At 42.1% G+C, this 19,787-nt stretch overlaps 1 protein-coding gene across 3 annotated transcripts; it reads right to left on the reverse strand.

The window, feature by feature from the left end:
• Nucleotides 1–1,133: 1,133 nt before the first annotated feature.
• Nucleotides 1,134–12,076, reverse strand: MFSD9 (major facilitator superfamily domain containing 9). 3 transcript variants are annotated; one of them, XM_015850023.2, is made up of 6 exons: nucleotides 11,936–12,076; nucleotides 8,594–8,681; nucleotides 7,266–7,309; nucleotides 5,852–5,981; nucleotides 4,396–4,605; nucleotides 1,134–3,877 (listed from the first exon to the last, which is right to left on the reverse strand). In XM_015850023.2, the coding sequence occupies exons 1-6, from the start codon at nucleotides 12,071–12,073 to the stop codon at nucleotides 3,087–3,089; spliced, it is 1,401 nt and encodes a 466-aa protein (XP_015705509.1). In that variant the 5' UTR covers nucleotides 12,074–12,076; the 3' UTR covers nucleotides 1,134–3,086. The 3 variants fall into 3 exon arrangements, with proteins under 3 accessions (XP_015705509.1, XP_032297810.1, XP_032297807.1); XM_032441919.1 differs by having other exon boundaries at nucleotides 11,955–12,062; XM_032441916.1 differs by lacking the exons at nucleotides 7,266–7,309; nucleotides 8,594–8,681.
• Nucleotides 12,077–19,787: the final 7,711 nt, after the last annotated feature.

Raw genomic sequence — 19,787 nt, forward strand, 5'->3', positions numbered from 1 at the left:
TCACCATTCTCAGAATTACACAGAATCACACAGAATCACAGAATGACTCGGGTTGGAAGGGACCTCAAGGATCATGTAGTTCCAACCCCCCTGCCTGGCAGGGCCACCAAACATACACCTTTACTAGATCAGGTTGCCCAGGGCCCCGTCCAACCTGGCCTTGAACACCTCCAAGGACGGGGCATCCACAACCTCCCTGGGCAGCCTGTTCCAGGGCCTAACCACTCTCCTAGTAAAGAACTTCCCCCTAACATCCAACCTAAATCTTCCCTCCTTGAACTTGGATTAATTTCCCCGTGTCCTGCTATTGTCAGCCCTTTCGAAATTGTTCTGCCAACTTCTCTCAACTTCCAAAGAAAAGATGAAAGATGTTGAAATCAGCTGGAGGAATGCTTTTTGTACTGCAAGAACTCTGATCCTATAAAACTATGCTTACAGCACAGCTATACCAGCTGTGTTTTACTACCATATGCTATGCCAGTCAGGCCAACAATAGATTGGAGGAATAGCCTGGCAGGAGGTATCAAGTGCAAGCAGTTGAAAGAGGATCTGCTGTTGGACACAATAGACAGGTAAGTCATAGGCTAACTCCAAGTGAGCAAGGGAAAAAAATCTCATTCTGCAGTTACTTCAAGGTGGAATCTTTCCCCCTAAAAACACACACCTTTAGTCCATAATTAGATCTCTGTTTTGGAATCTTCAGATACCAGAACCAGATTCAAGAAACCACTGAGTAATTCAGCATGGCCCAAAATAGCTGCAGGTTGTTCTCACCCCGCTTCATGGGAGGAGTCGCATCTTCTCTCCAGGGACGTCACTTGCTGAACATGATCATGGCAACCAAGAAACAACACAAGGGATTTAAATATGGTCTCCACACACTAGGAATGGCAGCTTTCAGCATCCCATCTCAAAACTGGTGAGTTCATTCTTTGCCTTACTTTCTTCTTTTCCACTCACTGTCAGGTGAATTCTTGGTTGAATCCTAGGGCTCCTTCACCTCTTATGTGGAGTTTATTATTTTAAGTAACGATTAGATCATAAAAAGAATCATACCTCTTTGAATTGTCCATCTGTATTTCATGCCACTTTCAGCAGAGAAAGAGTGAAAAAAAAGAACAGTGACAGAATGATAAAGGTAGATTGTAATTTCATTTTATTACTTTCCCTTAAAAAAGGAAAAAGAAAAACAACTTTTCTGTAACTGAGGCTTTCCAAAGAAATGTTTGCACAGTGCTTTCATTTTGGCCTACAATTAAAAACCTTTCTTTCTGTAGCTTTACTTGTCATGTCCCTGAGATCACAAGCTCCTAAAGGTTTCTCGTGTACTTCTGGTATTTTTACAGTAAAGTTGAATTTTATGGTGTTTAAAGGACTCAGTTTTAAACAGTGCAGCAACTCTAAAATGTGATCTGGTACATAATATAACCAACAAGCATAATAAACATTCCTAAGTATCTCCAATATGTTCATTTTTGAGGAACTCTCCACCTTCCCTTTTAACTTTTGCTACAGTTGCGAAACAGAAAAGCCTGATTTACAGGATAGTTTTAGTTACCCATTTGAAAACATGGATGGAAAGAGGACAGGCAACGTTGGGTGAGAATGTTTTGAAGCATCTGCCAAGCAAAACAAGGAGATAACATACTTGAAAATGTCTCAGGTTCCTCAAGTAAATTCAACACAGATCATTACAGTAATTATCTCTGATGACAGCTACTGAAATCACAGCAGTAATAAAACATTATGTCAATGTATAACATTAACTCAGAGTTCTCTCTGTTCTCATGGTGGCATTGCTGAAATGACTGAGGTTGCAACAAGGACTTACACAATCCCAGGCACTGGAAAAAGAAGGAAATAAGTGCAAAACGATACCTGTGAGTCTCTTGAAGTAGCAACATCGTTTGCATAGATGTGTTCAGGCAAACAGCTAAATGATTATTAATAACAAATTTGACATAGTGGGCTGCATTTTCAAGTAGTTTTAGAAGAAATGCATGGAACTATCAGTGCAAAGTATGTTTCAAAGCAAATTCAAACAGTGACTAATAAGCAATATGTGCTCGAACAATAGCAAAGCTGCAAAATACTACAACTCTCACTACAGCTCTGAGGGTAAAGTAAAGCAGTTCAGACAAAGACCAAAACACAAATAAAGGAGCATTTTTCATCTTGTCACTAAAGCGTCACCTGTGCCTCCAAGAGTTGAGAAAGAATGCGTTAACTCAATGTCACCTTTGAACTCATGCTAGTTTCTCCAGCACACCTTTAAGTCAATCAAAAGACTTGAGAAGCAAATTTATTCTTAAAATGAAGGCACAAAAACTGCACAGGAAACATTACGAAATAATTTGTGACAAAGTTGCTCAGTAGAAGTTATCACTAAACATAAACTACCAACTCAAGTTTCAATAAAGCTTAGGTTCAGTCTCAGTTTCAGTCTGAATGACTCTGTGTTATTCCAAAATTGTCCAGTTAAAGCTTGTTAACACACAAAATTAGCATATATCCAAATCTGTTGCCTGGGAAAGACTGGTAATCAGGGCCAGATGGCTACCATAAGTCTTAAAGACGATGTATGCTTAACAAAATCATATAAACAAACATCATCTATTGTCACAGCAGAAAATGGCACAGAAATTAAGCTTAGTAAGTTATGTTTCAGATTCTCCTGATTAAATAATAAAAGCTCATTTCTAATTAAATAACACAAATTAACTTCTGTCTGCACCTTTGACAAGATATCAGTCTGTTTCAAGTATCAGCTCAAACAGGATCTGTGTACTTAAGTCATTCTTCTATTCCCTCCAGGAAGGTTAAAAGTTCATTAAAAATACCAGCCAATACTGCACATTAACATCTGTCCCTCTCATAAGAATTCCAGTGGTCCCAGTTCAGAAAGACAACTGTCCTGCAGCATATATTTATATGTATGTATATATACACTTGTCTATGCATGAACATAATTTGCCCTCATAAATGATCCTGTTACTACTGCACAGGACTAGCAGGTGTATGTGCCAACCCAGGCTGATTCACTGTGCCTCTTCTGTAAAACGTATCCATGCAATCCACATTTGCAGCTATTGATTTTTTAACTTAACATTTCCACTGCTACAATACTTTTGCTTGTTTATGTTCATTATCAGAATAGCTATTAAGGCTAAACCAACCCCCAGACTCGGTGGGCCGCAGGGACTGAATTCCTGAGCAATTCCAGAAAGGAGTGGAGCAATTATACGTCCCACTGATGTCACAGACTGTCCAACACCCAGGAGCGTACCACTGGCCTCATTCCCACCAATGGTCAATTCGAGGTCAATGATGCAAGTACGACCTATAGTAGTTGAAAAGGCTAAGAACGTGGAAGACAAAATGACCATCCACATGCCAAGTGCTGATGCATACAGAAGAATCAACACGCAGGTAAAAGTGCTAGAGTGCAACAGAAGTCTGTAAGTGTTGTGCTGATACAGTCTTGTTATTGGTCCAAGAAGACAACCAGCCAGAACTCCAAGTGTACTGCTATAGCTCATTAGGTATCCAGAGAACAGGGGTTTCACCCCAAATCTCTCATCCAAAGCCAGAGTAAAATTACTGTAGTACAGAAGTATAGCAACAGACATCAGTAACCGTATTAAAAATATATCCCATAGATCAGAGGATGCAATTTCTTTAATCCTCTTCAGCACTGTTGCGATTTGGACCCACGGAGACTGGAAAGGACTATCATTTGCCATAGCTCCATTAGTTACTGGTTTCATGTGTGAGTCACGATCTCTTATTGGTGAGGAATTGTCTGTCCTTTTCTTGCTATGTTCATGTTTCATATTGACAATGTTTTCTTCATTCCAGGGTAACATCCAGACAAGACCTACACAGATCAAAATATCAGTTATTTGCATTTAATTGCATACTTTTTACAAGGCTTCCCATTAGTCCGATGGTAACAGTTTACATAGTGTAAAAAGCAATTGAGCTACTTTATAAAAATCACTATAAAAAATGGCAAGGATTACATATGTTGTTATTCATAATCCAATTTTAAATGCAATGAAAGCAAAAAAGGAAAGCACTAAGACAATACACAACACATAAACCTAAGAGCTGAAGACAAAATTCTGACTTTTAGTTGTCACGTTTGGGCACTAAAGTTCCTATTCCCATGCTGTAACCTGAGGTTAACTGCTTCAAAATTCCTAACCTTCTCCACAGCCCTGTATTCATAATACAAACCACATATGCCAAATATGGTAAGAAACACTACAAACTGACTCGATGATCTCTAAGGTCCCTTCCAACTCGCACGAGACTGTGATACTGTGTAAATTCTAGGTATTAAAAACAGCATAAATACACAAGAGCGGAGCAAAAAAAGGACATAAAACTTACCAGCATTCAGAAGGAAGATAGAGGCACAGATGAAAGATGTTCGATAAAATCCATCTTCCAACTCTGTAAGGTAGCCACCAACAACAGGACCCAGAATGAAGCCCACACCAGAGGCTGCATTGAAACGTCCCATTACTAAGGGGCGGTCTCTCTCAGAAACCAAGTCAGAAAGCAGGGCTTTAGAGATGGAAAGTGTGTGTTTGAAAATACCTGCAACATAAATACAAACCCAAATGTTTATTGCTTAATTCAAAAGATTAAAAATCATGTAAGTTATCTGATGTATCAATGTTAAATTTGTACAATTCCTATAATTAATATTACAGACCAAAAATTCTTCATGTTAGAGTCGCACAGTGTGTTGAGCCACAATCATTGTCCTGGCTGTTCAAGGATTTGGACATAGGTATCTAAATTACTCAGGCATTTCTTTTAAGGGAACGCTTCTCCAACCCTACTGGAAGGATAAGTAAAGCTCGTGCTGGAAGCACTCTAGGAATAACACAGACTCTAAAATAAGATCCTGTGGGTAAAGGTGGAGTAGAAATGGCTTGTTTGTTTATAAACGTAGCTCTGTAACAACTTTGCTGGGCATGGAGATTTCCAGGATTACAAGGCATGTGGGAGACTGGTGAGGCAGACAAGTGTGCTGCAGGAATAGTAATAATGCAAACTTCTCTATTCCTTCACTCTGACCAGAGCAATGCTATCCATCACAGGCACAGTACTGGTAGAATTAAAAAGTATTACTTGTATTGTGTAATTAAATACCAACCAACTTATTCATTAGCAATTTTTCTTTAAGAAACAGTCTGAAGAGTCCCTAGACCAGGACCATAGGCCACAAAAATAGCCTTTTGTAGATGTGTTCCAAATAAAAGCAATGCTTATTATATCAGAATATGTAAGTGGTATATCAGAATATATGATAAATGTTCAGCTACTGTAAGAATTGATACAAACCTTGCCACAAATTTAGTTTCAGTGCTGCAAACAGACCCGCTTTGGTATATATTCAATTGAAGTGCTGACCTAATCTTTCAGCCAGATTTTGCAGTTATTGCTTTGAAATACATCATCAACATAAGAGAAAATCAATAATGAACGTAACATTCCATTCTGCCTTGTGATTGCAGGTCACGATTTCCAGCAGATATACTGGGTGCTCCTAATGACTAACAGTACAGCAACCACTTTCAAGGAACTGCTGCACTCCGATCTTACAAAGTTCAACCACTTAAAGTGGTATAAAAGTTTTGTCAGTCTGAGTTTATATTTCAAGTTTCAGAAAAATCATAAGAATGCTTAACCTGTAGAGATGCCCCTATTAGCAGGGTTCAGTAGATGCTGCTGGATGATGTTATATGGGTACCTACATACCACCACTTCTCTAGTGGTAATTCACAAGCTGACACTACATGAAATTCTAGCTGCAAAACGCCAAGTGTTTACTCACCTACAGGGACTCTAGAAAGGGCAAACAGGAACACGGAGGTGGATGCTCCAAGCAGGAAGTAACCCAGTGCACTGAGAAGAATACAAGCAAGCAGGGAGTACCGTCTTCCTACTATATCACTCCAGCAGCCCTTTACAAAGCAGGAAATGAAGAACATTTCAGAATACTTAACATACAGTGAACAATCAGTTTATCTAAGTTAAACTGAGAAAGAAGTTCAAAGGACAATTAGAAAAAGCTTAATAAGCTTACTACACAATTTCACTAAGTGCATGAAGACTGGAAGTGATGAGCAGAGTTCCGCCCTGCTGGCAATGCACCAGCTGAGACTGTATTCTATTTCACGTCAGGTACATGTTTGTTTTTTTACACTTTCTCCCTTTAAAAACCACAATCCTGCAGTAAACACCCTTACATACTACTATTACTGGCACTGTGAACATGCTAGCACAACCAAATATGCGGTGGCTATGCTCAAGACACTTGCTGAGCATCCTAAAAGGAACAGTCTTAGCTAGGAGGCATTTGCCATCCCAGAGCAGATAAGCAGTAAGTAATGAAGGGAGAACATCAAACTTGCTGTAGTATGTTTATAAAACAGCTTGATTACAAGCAGCCAGTAGATTTTTAAAGAAGGTAATGGTCTTGCAGTTCAAAGAAAATGCCACACCAGAAATGCAAATTATCCCAGGTGTCCTGTAGAACACACTGAAACACTTTTGCACGAGATGCTCAAAATCTGCTCTCCTGAGAGACAGAAGAGAGCAGGGTAAAATTAAAGGTTTTCCTAGTTAAATACATGGATCTGTGGTATTGAAAGGTAAAGCATGCTTTCAGGATGCTTGGCCTTGAGAAAGCACTGCATGAGAGCTTAGGCCATATGGCAGATTACAAGACACTGCTTATTAAGCAGGGAAAGTAAGCTCTATATAACAGGCTTACAAAGAGCTGACTCATGAGATGGCTTTCTGGACAGACTACTGAACTAAGAGAACTGTTTTACTAGTGCCTACATTGGGGACAACCTTGTTTGACTGGGGGTTAGTTTAGCATTGGTTGTCTGATACCAAATCTGCATCTTATAGTGTAGGGAACCTGCTTTGGCAGGGGGGTTGGACTCGATGATCTCTAGAGGTCCCTTCCAACCCCTACAATTCTGTGATTCTGTGATCTTAGTTTTAATCTGAATTCTGCACTCTATTTAGTAATGTTATGAAGGATCTGAAAATTCTGTGTAAGTGAAACAAAAAGGCAAACTACAAACAGGATCCTCCGAACAAAAACACTTATATGAACACCACAAACCTCTTCAAATTTTCAAGAAATGCTATTAAAACCTTCCTTTCCCACTCCCATCCCCCCATAAAATCCATAGAAATGACAATGTACTTAAAAACACAGTGTTAGAACTCACCACAAACGTGCTGGAAAATAGTTGCATTATACCATAGAGAGATCCTAAAACAAACAAGTAAAATACCAACAGTAAAAATTATTCTTTTCTTTTATGAAAACTGCTTGAAATTTTAACTAAGAAAACATGAAAGTAACTCTAGGAATAATTCACTAAAAGAAAAGGAAAGGATGAAGCTTAGAAAACAAGGGAAACAGTATAAGGAACGGTAGAAGAATCATTATAAAGCAACTGCTAATCAACCTTATACAACTACATAACCTAGAAGGACGTTGCTTTGGATGGTGTATTAAGCAAAAGAGATCTCAGCATTTGTGATTCCTTTCTCAGAATCAGAAGAGAATTTCATTACTGGGAGGCCATAATTACTTTCCACTCAGCTCTTCAACTTATTACAAGGCACCACAGAAACCCTAAAGAAACCACACACACCCTACTCTTTCATTTGGGAGGCTGAGTTTAGCAGCAGTCAGTGGCAGAAGAGAAGCAGAAAAGAGAAGCACAGAGAAACATCTACCAACCCCTTTCATTTATAAGAATACACAACAAAACCTAGTTGTTGGTTTTTTTCCCCAAGTTTAAATCAAAGAAGATGAAAATGTATTTTTGATGAATCAATGCTTAAAATACTACAGTTATCTCAGAGCAGGACCAGAGTTATTTCACAAACTGCTCCCACCCAAAATAAAAATAAATCAATAAAAAACAATAACAAAGCCCAAACCAACCACATGTAGGTAAGAAGAATATCATACTTCTATCACAGCAAACACACAAACAGCAATACAATATATAAATAAGAACCTTAGAATCATGGGACTTCATCTTAATCATAGAATCATAGAATTACCCAGGTTGGAAAAGACCTTGAAGATCATCAAGTCCAACCGCAGCCTAACCAGTACCCTAACTCTAAAAAGCCTACACTAAATCATATCCCTGAGTACCACATCCAAACGGCTCTGAAAAATGTATGGCGATTCAACCACCTCCCTGGGGAGCCTATTCCACTACCTAACTACCCTTTCTGTAAAGAAGTTCTTCCTAATATCCAAACTAAACTTGCCCTGGTGCAACTTGAGGCCATTTCCCCTCGTCCTGTCACTTATCACTAGTGAGCAGAGAACTGTAAGAACTTTTCAGGTATTGGAAGAGGGTGATAAGGTCTCCCCTCAGCCTCCTTTTCCCCAGAATGCTTCCTTTTAAGACAGAACTCCAAACCTTCAGAATTTACCGATAAATATTCTTTAAGGATGACAAATATCTTTGCTATAAAGTAGCTGCAAGGAATTTAATTGAATTGGGAACAATTGATTATTGCAACTCACCTATTATTCCAACAACTGTATGACTTGCTCCTAGAGATTTGATGTGAAGACTCATTAAAGGAACTACCATACTCACACCAAATAAATCCTGAAAAGAAGGGAAGAAAATGTTTAATAAGTGATGACTTCTACAAAGATGACAGCAAACTGAGAACAGTCCATGCTTCAAAAGTTACAAATGACTTCTGTATCTGTACAAGAGTCAAAGAAAATTTTTCATGCCTAATGTGGTATGTCATAACCTCTACAGTGTACTCTGTATGGACAGGAAGATAAATCACAGAATCACAGAATTGTAGGGGTTGGAAGGGACCTCTAGAGATCACAGAGTCCAACCCCCCTGCCAAAGCAGGCTCCCTACACCACGTCACACAGGTAGGCGTCCAGGCGGGTCTTGAATATCTCCAGAGAAGGAGACTCCACCACCTCCCTGGGCAGCCTGTTCCAGTGCTCCATCACCCTCACTGTAAAGAAGTTCTTTCGCACATTCGTGCGGAACTTCCTATGCTGTACTTTCATCCCATTACCCCTAGTCCTGTCCCCACACTACTGAAAAGAGACCAGCCTCACCACTATGGCTCCCACACCTCAGGTATTTATAAACCTGGATCAAGTCCTCTCTCAGCCTTCTTTTCTCAAGGCTGAAGAAAAGGTCTGCTTCACAAAGGAGTGAAAATTCCAATGCCAATATTCCACCTTCTTGCACATATAGACACTTTGAAGATATACAGCTAAATAATAATTTTTTATTTCAGTCACCTAAAACACTCTGTACTCGGGTAGAAGGAAAATCTACACTATTTTCACTATTGACCAGGATGAGGAAGAAGATCTGAACCTATTCAAAGCTGGTCTTTCTGTATAGCTTCAGAAATGCCAGGACAGAAACATTAAAAAAATATATTGTGAAGTGTAAGTAGAAAACTTTTTGTATAAGGGCAAAGGACACTACCCATCCTGAAAGGTACAAGAATCTTCTACTCGGTTCTTTTGATACTTTACCTTTTGTTGAGCTAGCCACATTAACCCAATAGTTCCTTCACTATATGCTCCCGGCATGAGTCCGTTATCAGAGCTGAGCCTTACAGAAGAGAGCTATTGAAGCAAGATCACCTTTTATCACTGACTGCTGTAGCTTCAGCAGACTAGCTGGCTGTTCATAGCACACCCACAGTCAGAGTAATTTTCACAATGCACTCTACTGAGTAATAGTCTATCACTAAGTATCTTATGATGGAAACAAGAAATTAGGACATTGAATATATCAGCCTGAGTAAAAATCCCACACAACTTACTAACATTGTTAGTAAAACAGCAATAGGGCTCAGAAAGCTATTCCAAGCATTAGTGTATCGAATCATGGAACAACAATAATTCACACTGAAGTGATCTCAGGTTTCTAGTCACGCTCCCAGCAGGGCAAGCTTTGAATACAAACTCTCAAGGTTTTATCCGGTCTTGTACTGAAAATCTTCTAGGACAGAGACCACACAGCTCTGGCAACCTTTCCCACTTCTTGGCTGTCCTCATGTGAAAAGATGCATCTATGCTCAGTACAGGAGGGACATAGACTTGTTGGAGCGTGTCCAGAGGAGGGCCACAAAAATTATCCAAGGGATAGATCACCTCCCTACAAGGACAGGCTTAAAGCTAGAACTGTTCACCCCGGAAAAGGCTCCACAGTGCCACTGACTGCCTTTCAATCAAGTCATCCCTCTGTGTCCTCTTGCTGCCTGCAGGACTTAGTAGTTGTCTATGTTGAGTTTCATAAGGCTATTACCAGCCCATCTATTCAGCCTGCCTAGAATCACAGAATAATTAAGGTTGGAAAAGACCTCTCAGATTGTGTTGTCCAACCATCAATCGATCCCACCATGCCCACTAGACCATGTCTTTCTTTGCCACAGGTGCCCCTTGGATGGCACCCATGTCCTCAATTGCACCCCATACTGAAATGTCATCTGAAAACCTGAAGAGACCATGGTCTGCCACTTTGCCCAGGTCATGGATAAAGGTATTAAAATGTTCAGGTCTCAGAATACACACCAGTAGAACTCGACATGTCACAGGCACTCAGGTTGTGCAAGACCCACTAACCATTCTTCTATAATAGGTTATTTGTTATCTCACTTAACATTTCTTATGTCAAATGGTAACGACACTGCATTTGCTTGGCTACAGGAAGATTGTGTAACAAGTAACATGTTCTTCCTTACATTTCATCACACACTACACCTTTAAAATTGCACGAAATTCTTGCCGGCTTTCAGGGTGTATTACATGCTCCATGTCAAAGTATCACATAGGAGGTATGAAGACACAAAAGTTGTTATTATGTAACTTGTCCTTTACATTATTTCCTAGGATAGAATTGTAGAATTCTTAGAGTAGGAAGGGACACCTGAAGGCCACCCTGTGAAGGGACACCACAGCTAGATCAGGTTGCCCAGGGTCTGATCCAGCCTCATCTTGAAAGTTTCCAGGGATGGGGCATCGACCACAACACTTGGTAACCCATTACAGTGCCTTCCCACCCTCATTTAAAAGAGCTTTTCCTCACATCCAACTTAAATCTAGCCTCCCTGAGCCTGAAAACATTTTCCTTTGCTCAGTCACCACAGATGCTGCTAAAGAGTCTGTCCCTTTCGCATAGCTCCCCTTTAGATACTGAAAAACCACTAACAAGTCACCTCTGAGCCTTCTCTAAACTTAACAGCCCCAGCTCTCTCAGTCTGCCCTCACAGAAGAAGTTATCTATCCCTTGGATCATTTTTGTGGCCCTTCTCTGCACACGCTCCGACAGGTCTATGTCTCTGCTGTACTGTACACACTTGGACGCAGTACTCCAGGATATTAGTTCAAGGACTGAAAACAAGCCCAACCTAAAGGTCACAGGGCAAACCCAACTGCTACAGTACACTGTCACAAGCATTCAAGCCCCAGAAAGAAGTCACAGAATCACAGAATGACCCGGGTTGGAAGGGACCTCAAGGATCATGTAGTTCCAACCCCCCTGCCTGGCAGGGCCACCAAACATACACATTTACTAGATCAGGTTGCCCAGGGCCCCGTCCAACCTGGCCTTGAACACCTCCAAGGACGGGGCATCCACAACCTCCCTGGGCAGCCTGTTCCAGGGCCTAACCACTCTCCTACCACCCCCCACCCCCCCCACCGCCGCCGCCGCCGCCACCTCGAACCCGGCTACTCCACCGGCCGCTTGTAGCCCCGGCAGAGGGCCCCAGAGCTACAGGGCCGCAGCATCCGGCTCATGAGAGGCGGGGAAGGATTTCCCCCTCACCGTCACGACCGCCCACTGTACGCTACCAGCTCGCCGCTTACCAGGAAGCCCACAACGTACAAGCAGCGCACGAAGCGCCGTGCCGCCGTCGGGCTGGTCGCGGCTCCCCGGCCTCCATCCTCCGCCATCCGGACGGCGGCTGCCCCGGACCCGCGCCCCGCAGCGGCAATGCTGGGCATGCGCAGTGCCAGGGAACGGCAGAAACATGGCGGCGGGGGTGGGCGGGGGTGCTAGAGGGTGCTCTCATAACAGAGTCACAGAATTATCAAGGTTGGAAAAGACCTAGAAGATCACCAGTCCAACCATTACCAATACTTCCCAGCTAAATCATATTCATCAACACAACATCCAGACGTTTCTTGAACAGTCCCATGGTCGGTGACTCCACCACCTCCCCTGGGCAGTGCATTCCAGTGCCTGACTACCCTTTCTGCGAAGTAATACTTCCTAATGTATAACCTGGGCGTTTTGTTTGTGTCAGCCTCTAAATGTGTATTTGTTCTCCTTCAGGTGGGAGTTTCAGGTTTCAGTTTCTGGAGACTTTCAGAATCCTTGCCTTCCTCTGCTCACCTGTAGGAATTTGCCCTTCCTGCTGCTTTTTGTGTGTTTGTGTGGAGCTTCTCATTATGCCTCTCACCACAGGGCCCGAGGCCCTGAGGAAAACAGAAATGGAGCAAATTTGGAAGCAGAAATAAGCCCTAGCAGAATGGTGATGGCCCTCCTCAGTCCTCCTGGCTGCTGTAGAAAAATGGGTGTTAAACCTGTATGCTTCTAGTTCTGCCCCCCTCTTTCGGAAGTGGCTCTGGGTGACTGCCACAGTACCTGAAGTGTTTCTGGTGGCAAAGCACTTTCTAGCAGTGTTATGTGCAAACTGGCTGTTGGTTGCTATGCATCCTTGGAAGACAGGCATTCCGGTTTCTTCTTGGAATGTACATAGTTAGAATCATAGAATAGAATCATTAAGGGTGAGAAAGACCTCTCAGGTCATCCAGTCCACCCCCACCATGCCCACTGACCACATCCCTCAGTGCCACATCCACACGGTTCTTGAATGTGGAGAGTGTTTATGCAGAATGGCTTCATGAGAAAGGACATGAAGAGATTCCACTAGTTAAATTGTAAAAGAATGAACGTGATTAAAGACAAAGACGGTTTATCCTAGGGACGATCACGGGCTAGGCAGCTGAGAAGAAATCAGTATGTGAAAAGACGGGTATGAAGCTAAAGATGAAATATGTATCTAGAAAGCAAGGACGGCCTAAGGGAAAGCAAAGATGTGTAGCAAGGTGTAGACAAGACTGCAAAGAAAAATATCCATAAGACAACCACAAAGGTCAGATGAAGTAATGTCTAATTCACCAATCCTGGCTTAACTTTTGCAATATGCATGAACTTATTACGGATTGTATAAAGAGATGCTGTACAGCCTAATAAACGAGGCTGTTTGACCATGATAGCATGAGACTGTCTCCCGCGGTTACTTCCAACAATGGTAGACCCGACGTATAAGCGAAAAAAAGGGCGCCACGGGTGAATGAGAGAACTGCTTGGGTTCGGTCCGGATTTCACAGCCCGACGGGACGCGAAAAGAGCTAAAATTGGAGCTCCGCGTCTCGAGCGACCACGACAGGTGGGCTCGACCGACACGTGCGCCGAGCCGAGGGCGACACTACGACGTGAGTAAAAATGGACAGGCAAGCAGCATATATTTATTTCCGCTTTTCTTAGGCGGAGACAGTTTAAGGGATAACTTGGAAAGAACTCCCAAGTTATTAGTGTATGGGTATGCTAAAGGGTTATTCAGAATCTGCATATTAGTGCATGATCTTGCTGAATGGTGTAAATTTGGAGATGCAATTTTTCAGGGAATGATAGATGGGGAGAAAATGGCTAAAAAATGCAGGAAGTGGTGGCGTTGGTTTATAATGTATTTGTTGCAATATCAGCAGAAAGGAAGCGGCAGAACAAGCTAGTGCTGTGCAGGGGAGAATAATTATAATGAATGGTCAGATTGCCCGGTGCCCCCTGCTTTGTCCACCGTAAAGTTGCCGCCGGCCGCCGAGCCTGCGTTGCCGGTGGCTGCGGAGCCGAGTGCCCCGTCTCCGTCTCCCGGCACGTCTGTATCAGACGAGCCGCCTGCATCGACCATGCGTCAGCCGGCCCCCTCGACCCCCTTTGCAATGAGCCGCTCCCTGGGGCACAGAGTGCCCTGGCGGAGGCCGTCGCCGGGAGCGGGGGGGGCTTGGCTGCGCTGGCGCGGGCTTGTTTAGAGGTGGGAGACGGTGAGGCGTTGGAAGCGGTGCGACAGGCGGTGCTGTCGGTGGGGTATTCGCCTAATGCTGCAGGCGGGACACAGGCTGCTATCAGTGCTTTAGATTGGAAGTTGTTGTCACAATTGCGGTCTACGGTCAGTCAGTTTGGAGTAAAAAGTGAGCCAGTGAGACAGATACTGGATTAATACTGGAGTACTCAGGTTTTGTTGCCATCTGATTTGTCGGGCTATAGCTAGGTTGATTTTTTCGCAGCACGAACAACTGCTATTTAATGCTTATTGGGAAGAGATGTGCCAACAGAGAGTTGCGATAGTTAGGCAGCCCGGAGATCCCTTGTATAATGTCACCGTTGAAGAACTTTTAGGTGGGTCCTTTCATCCGGACGGAGGCCCAGGCTTTATTAGGACAGTTAATGTAGAGAGTTCAATGTATCTGGCCAGGCAGGCTATGGATAAAAGATCAAGGCACCAGTGGGTTGTTGTCTTATATGGGAATCCAGCAGGGAAGAAATGAGGATTTTGGAGCGTTCATAGATAAGGTAGCTGGAGCCATAGAGAAGGCTGGAGTACCAGAGTACATGAGGGAAATAATGCTAAAACATTGTGCACTTCAGAATTGTAATGCTACAGCTCGTGGCATTCTAAGTACTTTGAGGAGTAACTGGACAATAGAGGAGGCGTTAGACAGACTATCGAGCGTGCCCACGGGGGCTCAGGCTTTCATAGTTGAGGCTATTAAAGAGCTAGGGGCAGGATTAAAGGCACAGGCTGAGGCTTCTCAGAATCAAGTGTCAGCAGCTCTTGCACCCCCAAGCTGCAGTCGCTACAAGCCCACGCTCGCAGAACAGCTCCCTCATGAAATGTTTCCGTTGTGAAAAAACTGGCCACATCCGTCACGAGTGCCAAGCCACTGGGATTTGGCGCAGCAAGTGTCAATCCAACACCCACAACGCTGCTGTATGCTATAGGAAGTCGGGAAACGTGAGAAGCAGCGCACGAAAGAACAGCGGCCGCGCTCCGATACAAGCTGCCGTTCCCAGCCAGCGGCCGCCTGCCCCCCCGCACACGTCGCTCGCCGCGTTGTCGGTCTCTACAGCACCCCCGCCCTCTGCTTCGCCCACGTCGTTCTCTGCGCCTCGCCATGCCGCCCCCCCCTCGTCGTGCGCGGCTGCGTCTGTGCAGCCCGTGTGTAACGTGGTTAAAGACACGGATGGACTGAAACCAGGGGATCGTTGTGACCCAGGTCCAGTAGATCCAGAAAGAGAATCGGACGCATTTCTTCCTGATGATACTTTGAAGGAAGCAGGAATGACAAATTTCCCTACAGCGTACTGTGATGTCTTAGAGCAATGCAGAGAAGAAACAATATTAAGGGGTGATGCTGACACGTTGCAAACCTTTCCTAATCAGGTCCCCCATTTGGAATCCCTGCCTTATGAGGCAGTGAAGGAGCTAAGGGAGTCAGTGAGAACATACAGAGTTCAGTCAGCCTTTACATACAATCTTTTGTTACAAACAGTGACAGTTACCTCATGACCCCTCACGATTGGAAAACTGTGAAGAATGATCCTCTCTCCTATGCAATACACCGTGTTTGTGACTGAATATCAGCTACATAATTTGACTGATACCTCTTTGCCTCAGACTCAGACAAATCCATGTGGCACAGCACCTCTTCAACTGTGTCAGACAAATGTCACTCACATTCCTGAATTTGGCCGTCTAAAATATGCACATGTAACAATAGATATTCATTCTTCTTACATATTTGCCACAGCACATACAGGTGAACACAGTCATGACACCCGTAAACACTGGTTATCTGCTTATGCTGCTATGGGACCCACATAACTACAAAACAGAATAATGGGCCTGCGTATACCTCTAAGGCCACTCAAACTTTCCTCCAAGAAAGGTGTGTTAAACATACTACAGCCATTGCTCATTCTCCCACTGGACAAGCTATCACTGATCACATTTATCAAACATTGAAATCCATTCTTATTATTAAACAAAAAAGGGGGAATATGGGAGACACACTACAAGAAATATTATGCAAGGTTTTGCTTGTGCTTGTGATGAAGCTTTTGAATCATGTTCATAGAGATACAGCTTATGTGGATCGTCATTTTGAGGCTTCCCCGGTGCTAAAGGAACAGCCTATGGTTAATGTTTGGAATATGGCCATAGAACTTTGGGACTGTCCTCTACCACTGACAACTTGGGGTCATGAATATGCTCGTATTTCCACAGGGACTGGCCCTATGTGGGTTCCAGCATGATATCTTCGGTCTCATCTGAAGGCAGAAAATAGCATCCAGCCTTTATAGTAATTGTAATTGTGTGTTTCTTACTTAGTGGTATTGCTTTGTAACTTGCTGTGTTATAGATAATATTACTGATAGTTTGACGTAGTGTGTGATTTTCTGTTCTACCAATGCAGTCTCAAGATTTAGAGTTTAAGGCATTAGCTAGGATGTTGTGTGCTTCTTCTATTTTAGTAATAGATCAGATGTGTATTAAACAGGATTTGATGTAATCAATGCTAGAATCTACAGGAATAGATCTTTTAATATTTTAGTACTGTTTGGTTATGATGTTATTAGCCTATTAATTAGCTTTTCTTAATTTGCAAAGACAAAACCTGGAAAGGAATTCTAGACAAAGAGATGACCCTGTATCATATAACGGGATACCTATTTTACATCCAATTAATTGGGATCTGAAAATATAACCATGCATCATTTTAGACAAAAGTGCACGCTAATAGAACTAAATTTGATAGTTTATTCTGTTTTCCAAGCAGGTGTTCCACTTGGGCTCTATATCACGCACGGCCATGCGGATGTGGTGTACAACTGGAAGAAATCCTTCAGACTCTGAATGCAGGAGAGAATCTGTGATGGATGAGAGAGGAAATGTGCACCTTGAAGCAGGGGACGCCCTGCTGGCACTACCTGTCGCATCCACCACCAACACAGCTTGCTGTTTCTCAAGGGTCAATAAGTAATAATGCCCTTAGTGATACTCTAGTACATTTGTCCTCTAAAATTGGTTCTATTTGACATGCTATTCCATTAAATTGTGCGATCATTAATCAATTATTAGCCCGGATAACTCAGTTGTAGAGGCATGGTTATGAGCATCCTAAAAGCATTTGTTGCACAATAGTTAGTGGCCATTAAAAATCAATATATCAGAGTATATGAAAGTTGAAGACTTTTCCTGATCAGTTACAGATTAACACAATGGGACCCTCACGGATTTATTTTTAGGTTGCAGAAACTTAGGTTGCAGTACAAACATGTTTGTTCTTTTTAGTAGGTTTAACAGTAATGTTGTTATCTGTGTTTGACTTGTCTCTTTTTTCATTTAGAGTATTGTCAATCGAGGTCTTGATTGAGTTATAATAGTTATGTTATTAATTTAAGTAGTGTTGTTACTCTATAGGCAGAATCTTGGAATTGTTGTAATACAAGAAGAATTTTATGGAGCAGCAGCCATGGATCGAGATGAGAAGTTCACAGAGCAGCAGCTATGGAGCAGGATAAAACTACATGAGAACTAATTGAACAATTGAACTGAATTGCTTGTTAAATATGATTAATCGGTCGTTGAACTGAGCCTTTTCATTTTAAAAGAAAACGGGGGAAATGTGGAGAGTGTTTATGCAGAATGGCTTCATGAGAAAGGACATGAAGAGATTCCACTAGTTAAATTGTAAAAGAATGAACGTGATTAAAGACAAGACGGTCTATCCTAGGGACAGCACGGGCTAGGCAGCTGAGAAGAAATCAGTATGTGAAAAGACAGGGTATGTAGCTAAAGATGAAATATGTATCTAGAAGCAAGGACGGCCTAAGGGAAAAGCAAGATGTGTAGCAAGGTGTAGACAAAGCTGCAAAGAAAAAGTATCCATAAGACTAACCACAAAGGTCAGATGAAGTAATGTCTAATTCACCAATCCTGAGCTTAACTTTTGCAATATGCATGAACTTATTACTGATTGTATAAATGAGATGCTGTAACACCTAATAAACGAGGCTTGTTGACCATGATAGCATGAGACTTGTCTCCCGCGGTTACTTCCAACACTTGAACACCCTCCAGGGACAATGACTGCACCACTTCCCTGGGCAGCCTGTGCCACTGCAGCACTGCTCTTGATGAGATGTTTCCTAATATCCAACCTGAACCTCCCCTGACACAACTTGAGGCCATTCTCTCTCACCACTGGTTACATGGGAGGTCAACCCCGGTCTTGCCACAACTTTTTTTCAGGTCACTGTAGAGGCTCCACTGAGCCTCCTCCAGACTGAACAATCCCAGTTCCTTCAGCTGCTCTCCATAAGACTTGTGCTCCTGATTCTTCACTTCTTTGTTGGCCTTCTCTGGACATGCTAATATTCCTAGATACATGCCTTATGTATAAGATACCAAAAAGAATAGCCTAATGTATACATAGGGACAAAGATGCTATCAATCTTCCAGATAACTGAGCTGTTTAATATCCAAGTGCTTGTAATATGTTGGAGTTCACCCCATTTAGCTCTCTAAGGCCAACCCTTCACTTTGAATAATATTCTCTCAGAATAATGACTTTTTTTTTTTTATTTTTTATTTTTTAAAATTTTGGATGTAGCATTACTGAGAATTACAATTACACACACTTATCTGAAATGCAACAAAATGCACTAAAGTATTGAAGTATTGGAGTATCATGAGAATTGACACTACATTGCCAGTCTGCTCACTGTTATGCTAATTTGGTCACAACTCTGATGGAATAAATGGAAATGGTCTGAAGGCTGTCAACTATTAAAGTGGATGATTAAAAGATGTTGTGAGGGTTTAGGTAGTGTTTCTGGGTTATAAGACAGACTGACTCTTGTGGCCAACTGAGACTAACAGAAAAAGCTGAGATTCTTTGTAAATATCAGTCTCTGCGATAAGTCTAGAAAACAATTATAATTCTGCATTCTCTTCTGACTGTGAAGATCCAAAAGATCTAATATAATGGGGACAAAATACTGTAGGCTGCTTCAAAGTTCTTGTTAATAAGAACTGATTTTTAGTTTTGTCTGCTATTTCCATCTACCCCATTGCAGAATGGCTTGTAAAGCAGACAGAACTCAGATTTCAACTCCTCCAATAACACTTTCAGTGCCAGCTGTTACGGATAAAAAAAAACAAACCATAAAACACGAAAAAGCAACTCAAAAACCAACCCACTCATACAGGTGTCTGTTCTTTTAACAGATTTCGTACTGCTTTTGTATTGGCAGACTTGATTACATTATTTAAAAAGCTGTACATCTGTCTGTTTTTGCATAATGTGTAAGAAAAAGTCAATAATATATAATAACATAGTAAAGATCTCTGTTGCCTTTGAACTGAAGGCAGATGGTTCCTGCTACCTCGGAACATCCCACTCTTTTTCTGTCATTGCAATTAACAAAAAGAAAAAATAGGATAAAGCTTCCAAATAGAAATGATATGTCTGATAAGAGACTTAACTAACAAAGAATTAAATGAATGAAATATGATGAAAGCTATTTTGATACTGCAAATATTATATACTTGTCTTACTGTAAGATACTTGACTTTCTACTGGATGTTTT

This window comes from Coturnix japonica, chromosome 1 (genome assembly GCF_001577835.2).
Source record: "Coturnix japonica isolate 7356 chromosome 1, Coturnix japonica 2.1, whole genome shotgun sequence".
NCBI classification, from domain to species: domain Eukaryota; kingdom Metazoa; phylum Chordata; class Aves; order Galliformes; family Phasianidae; genus Coturnix; species Coturnix japonica.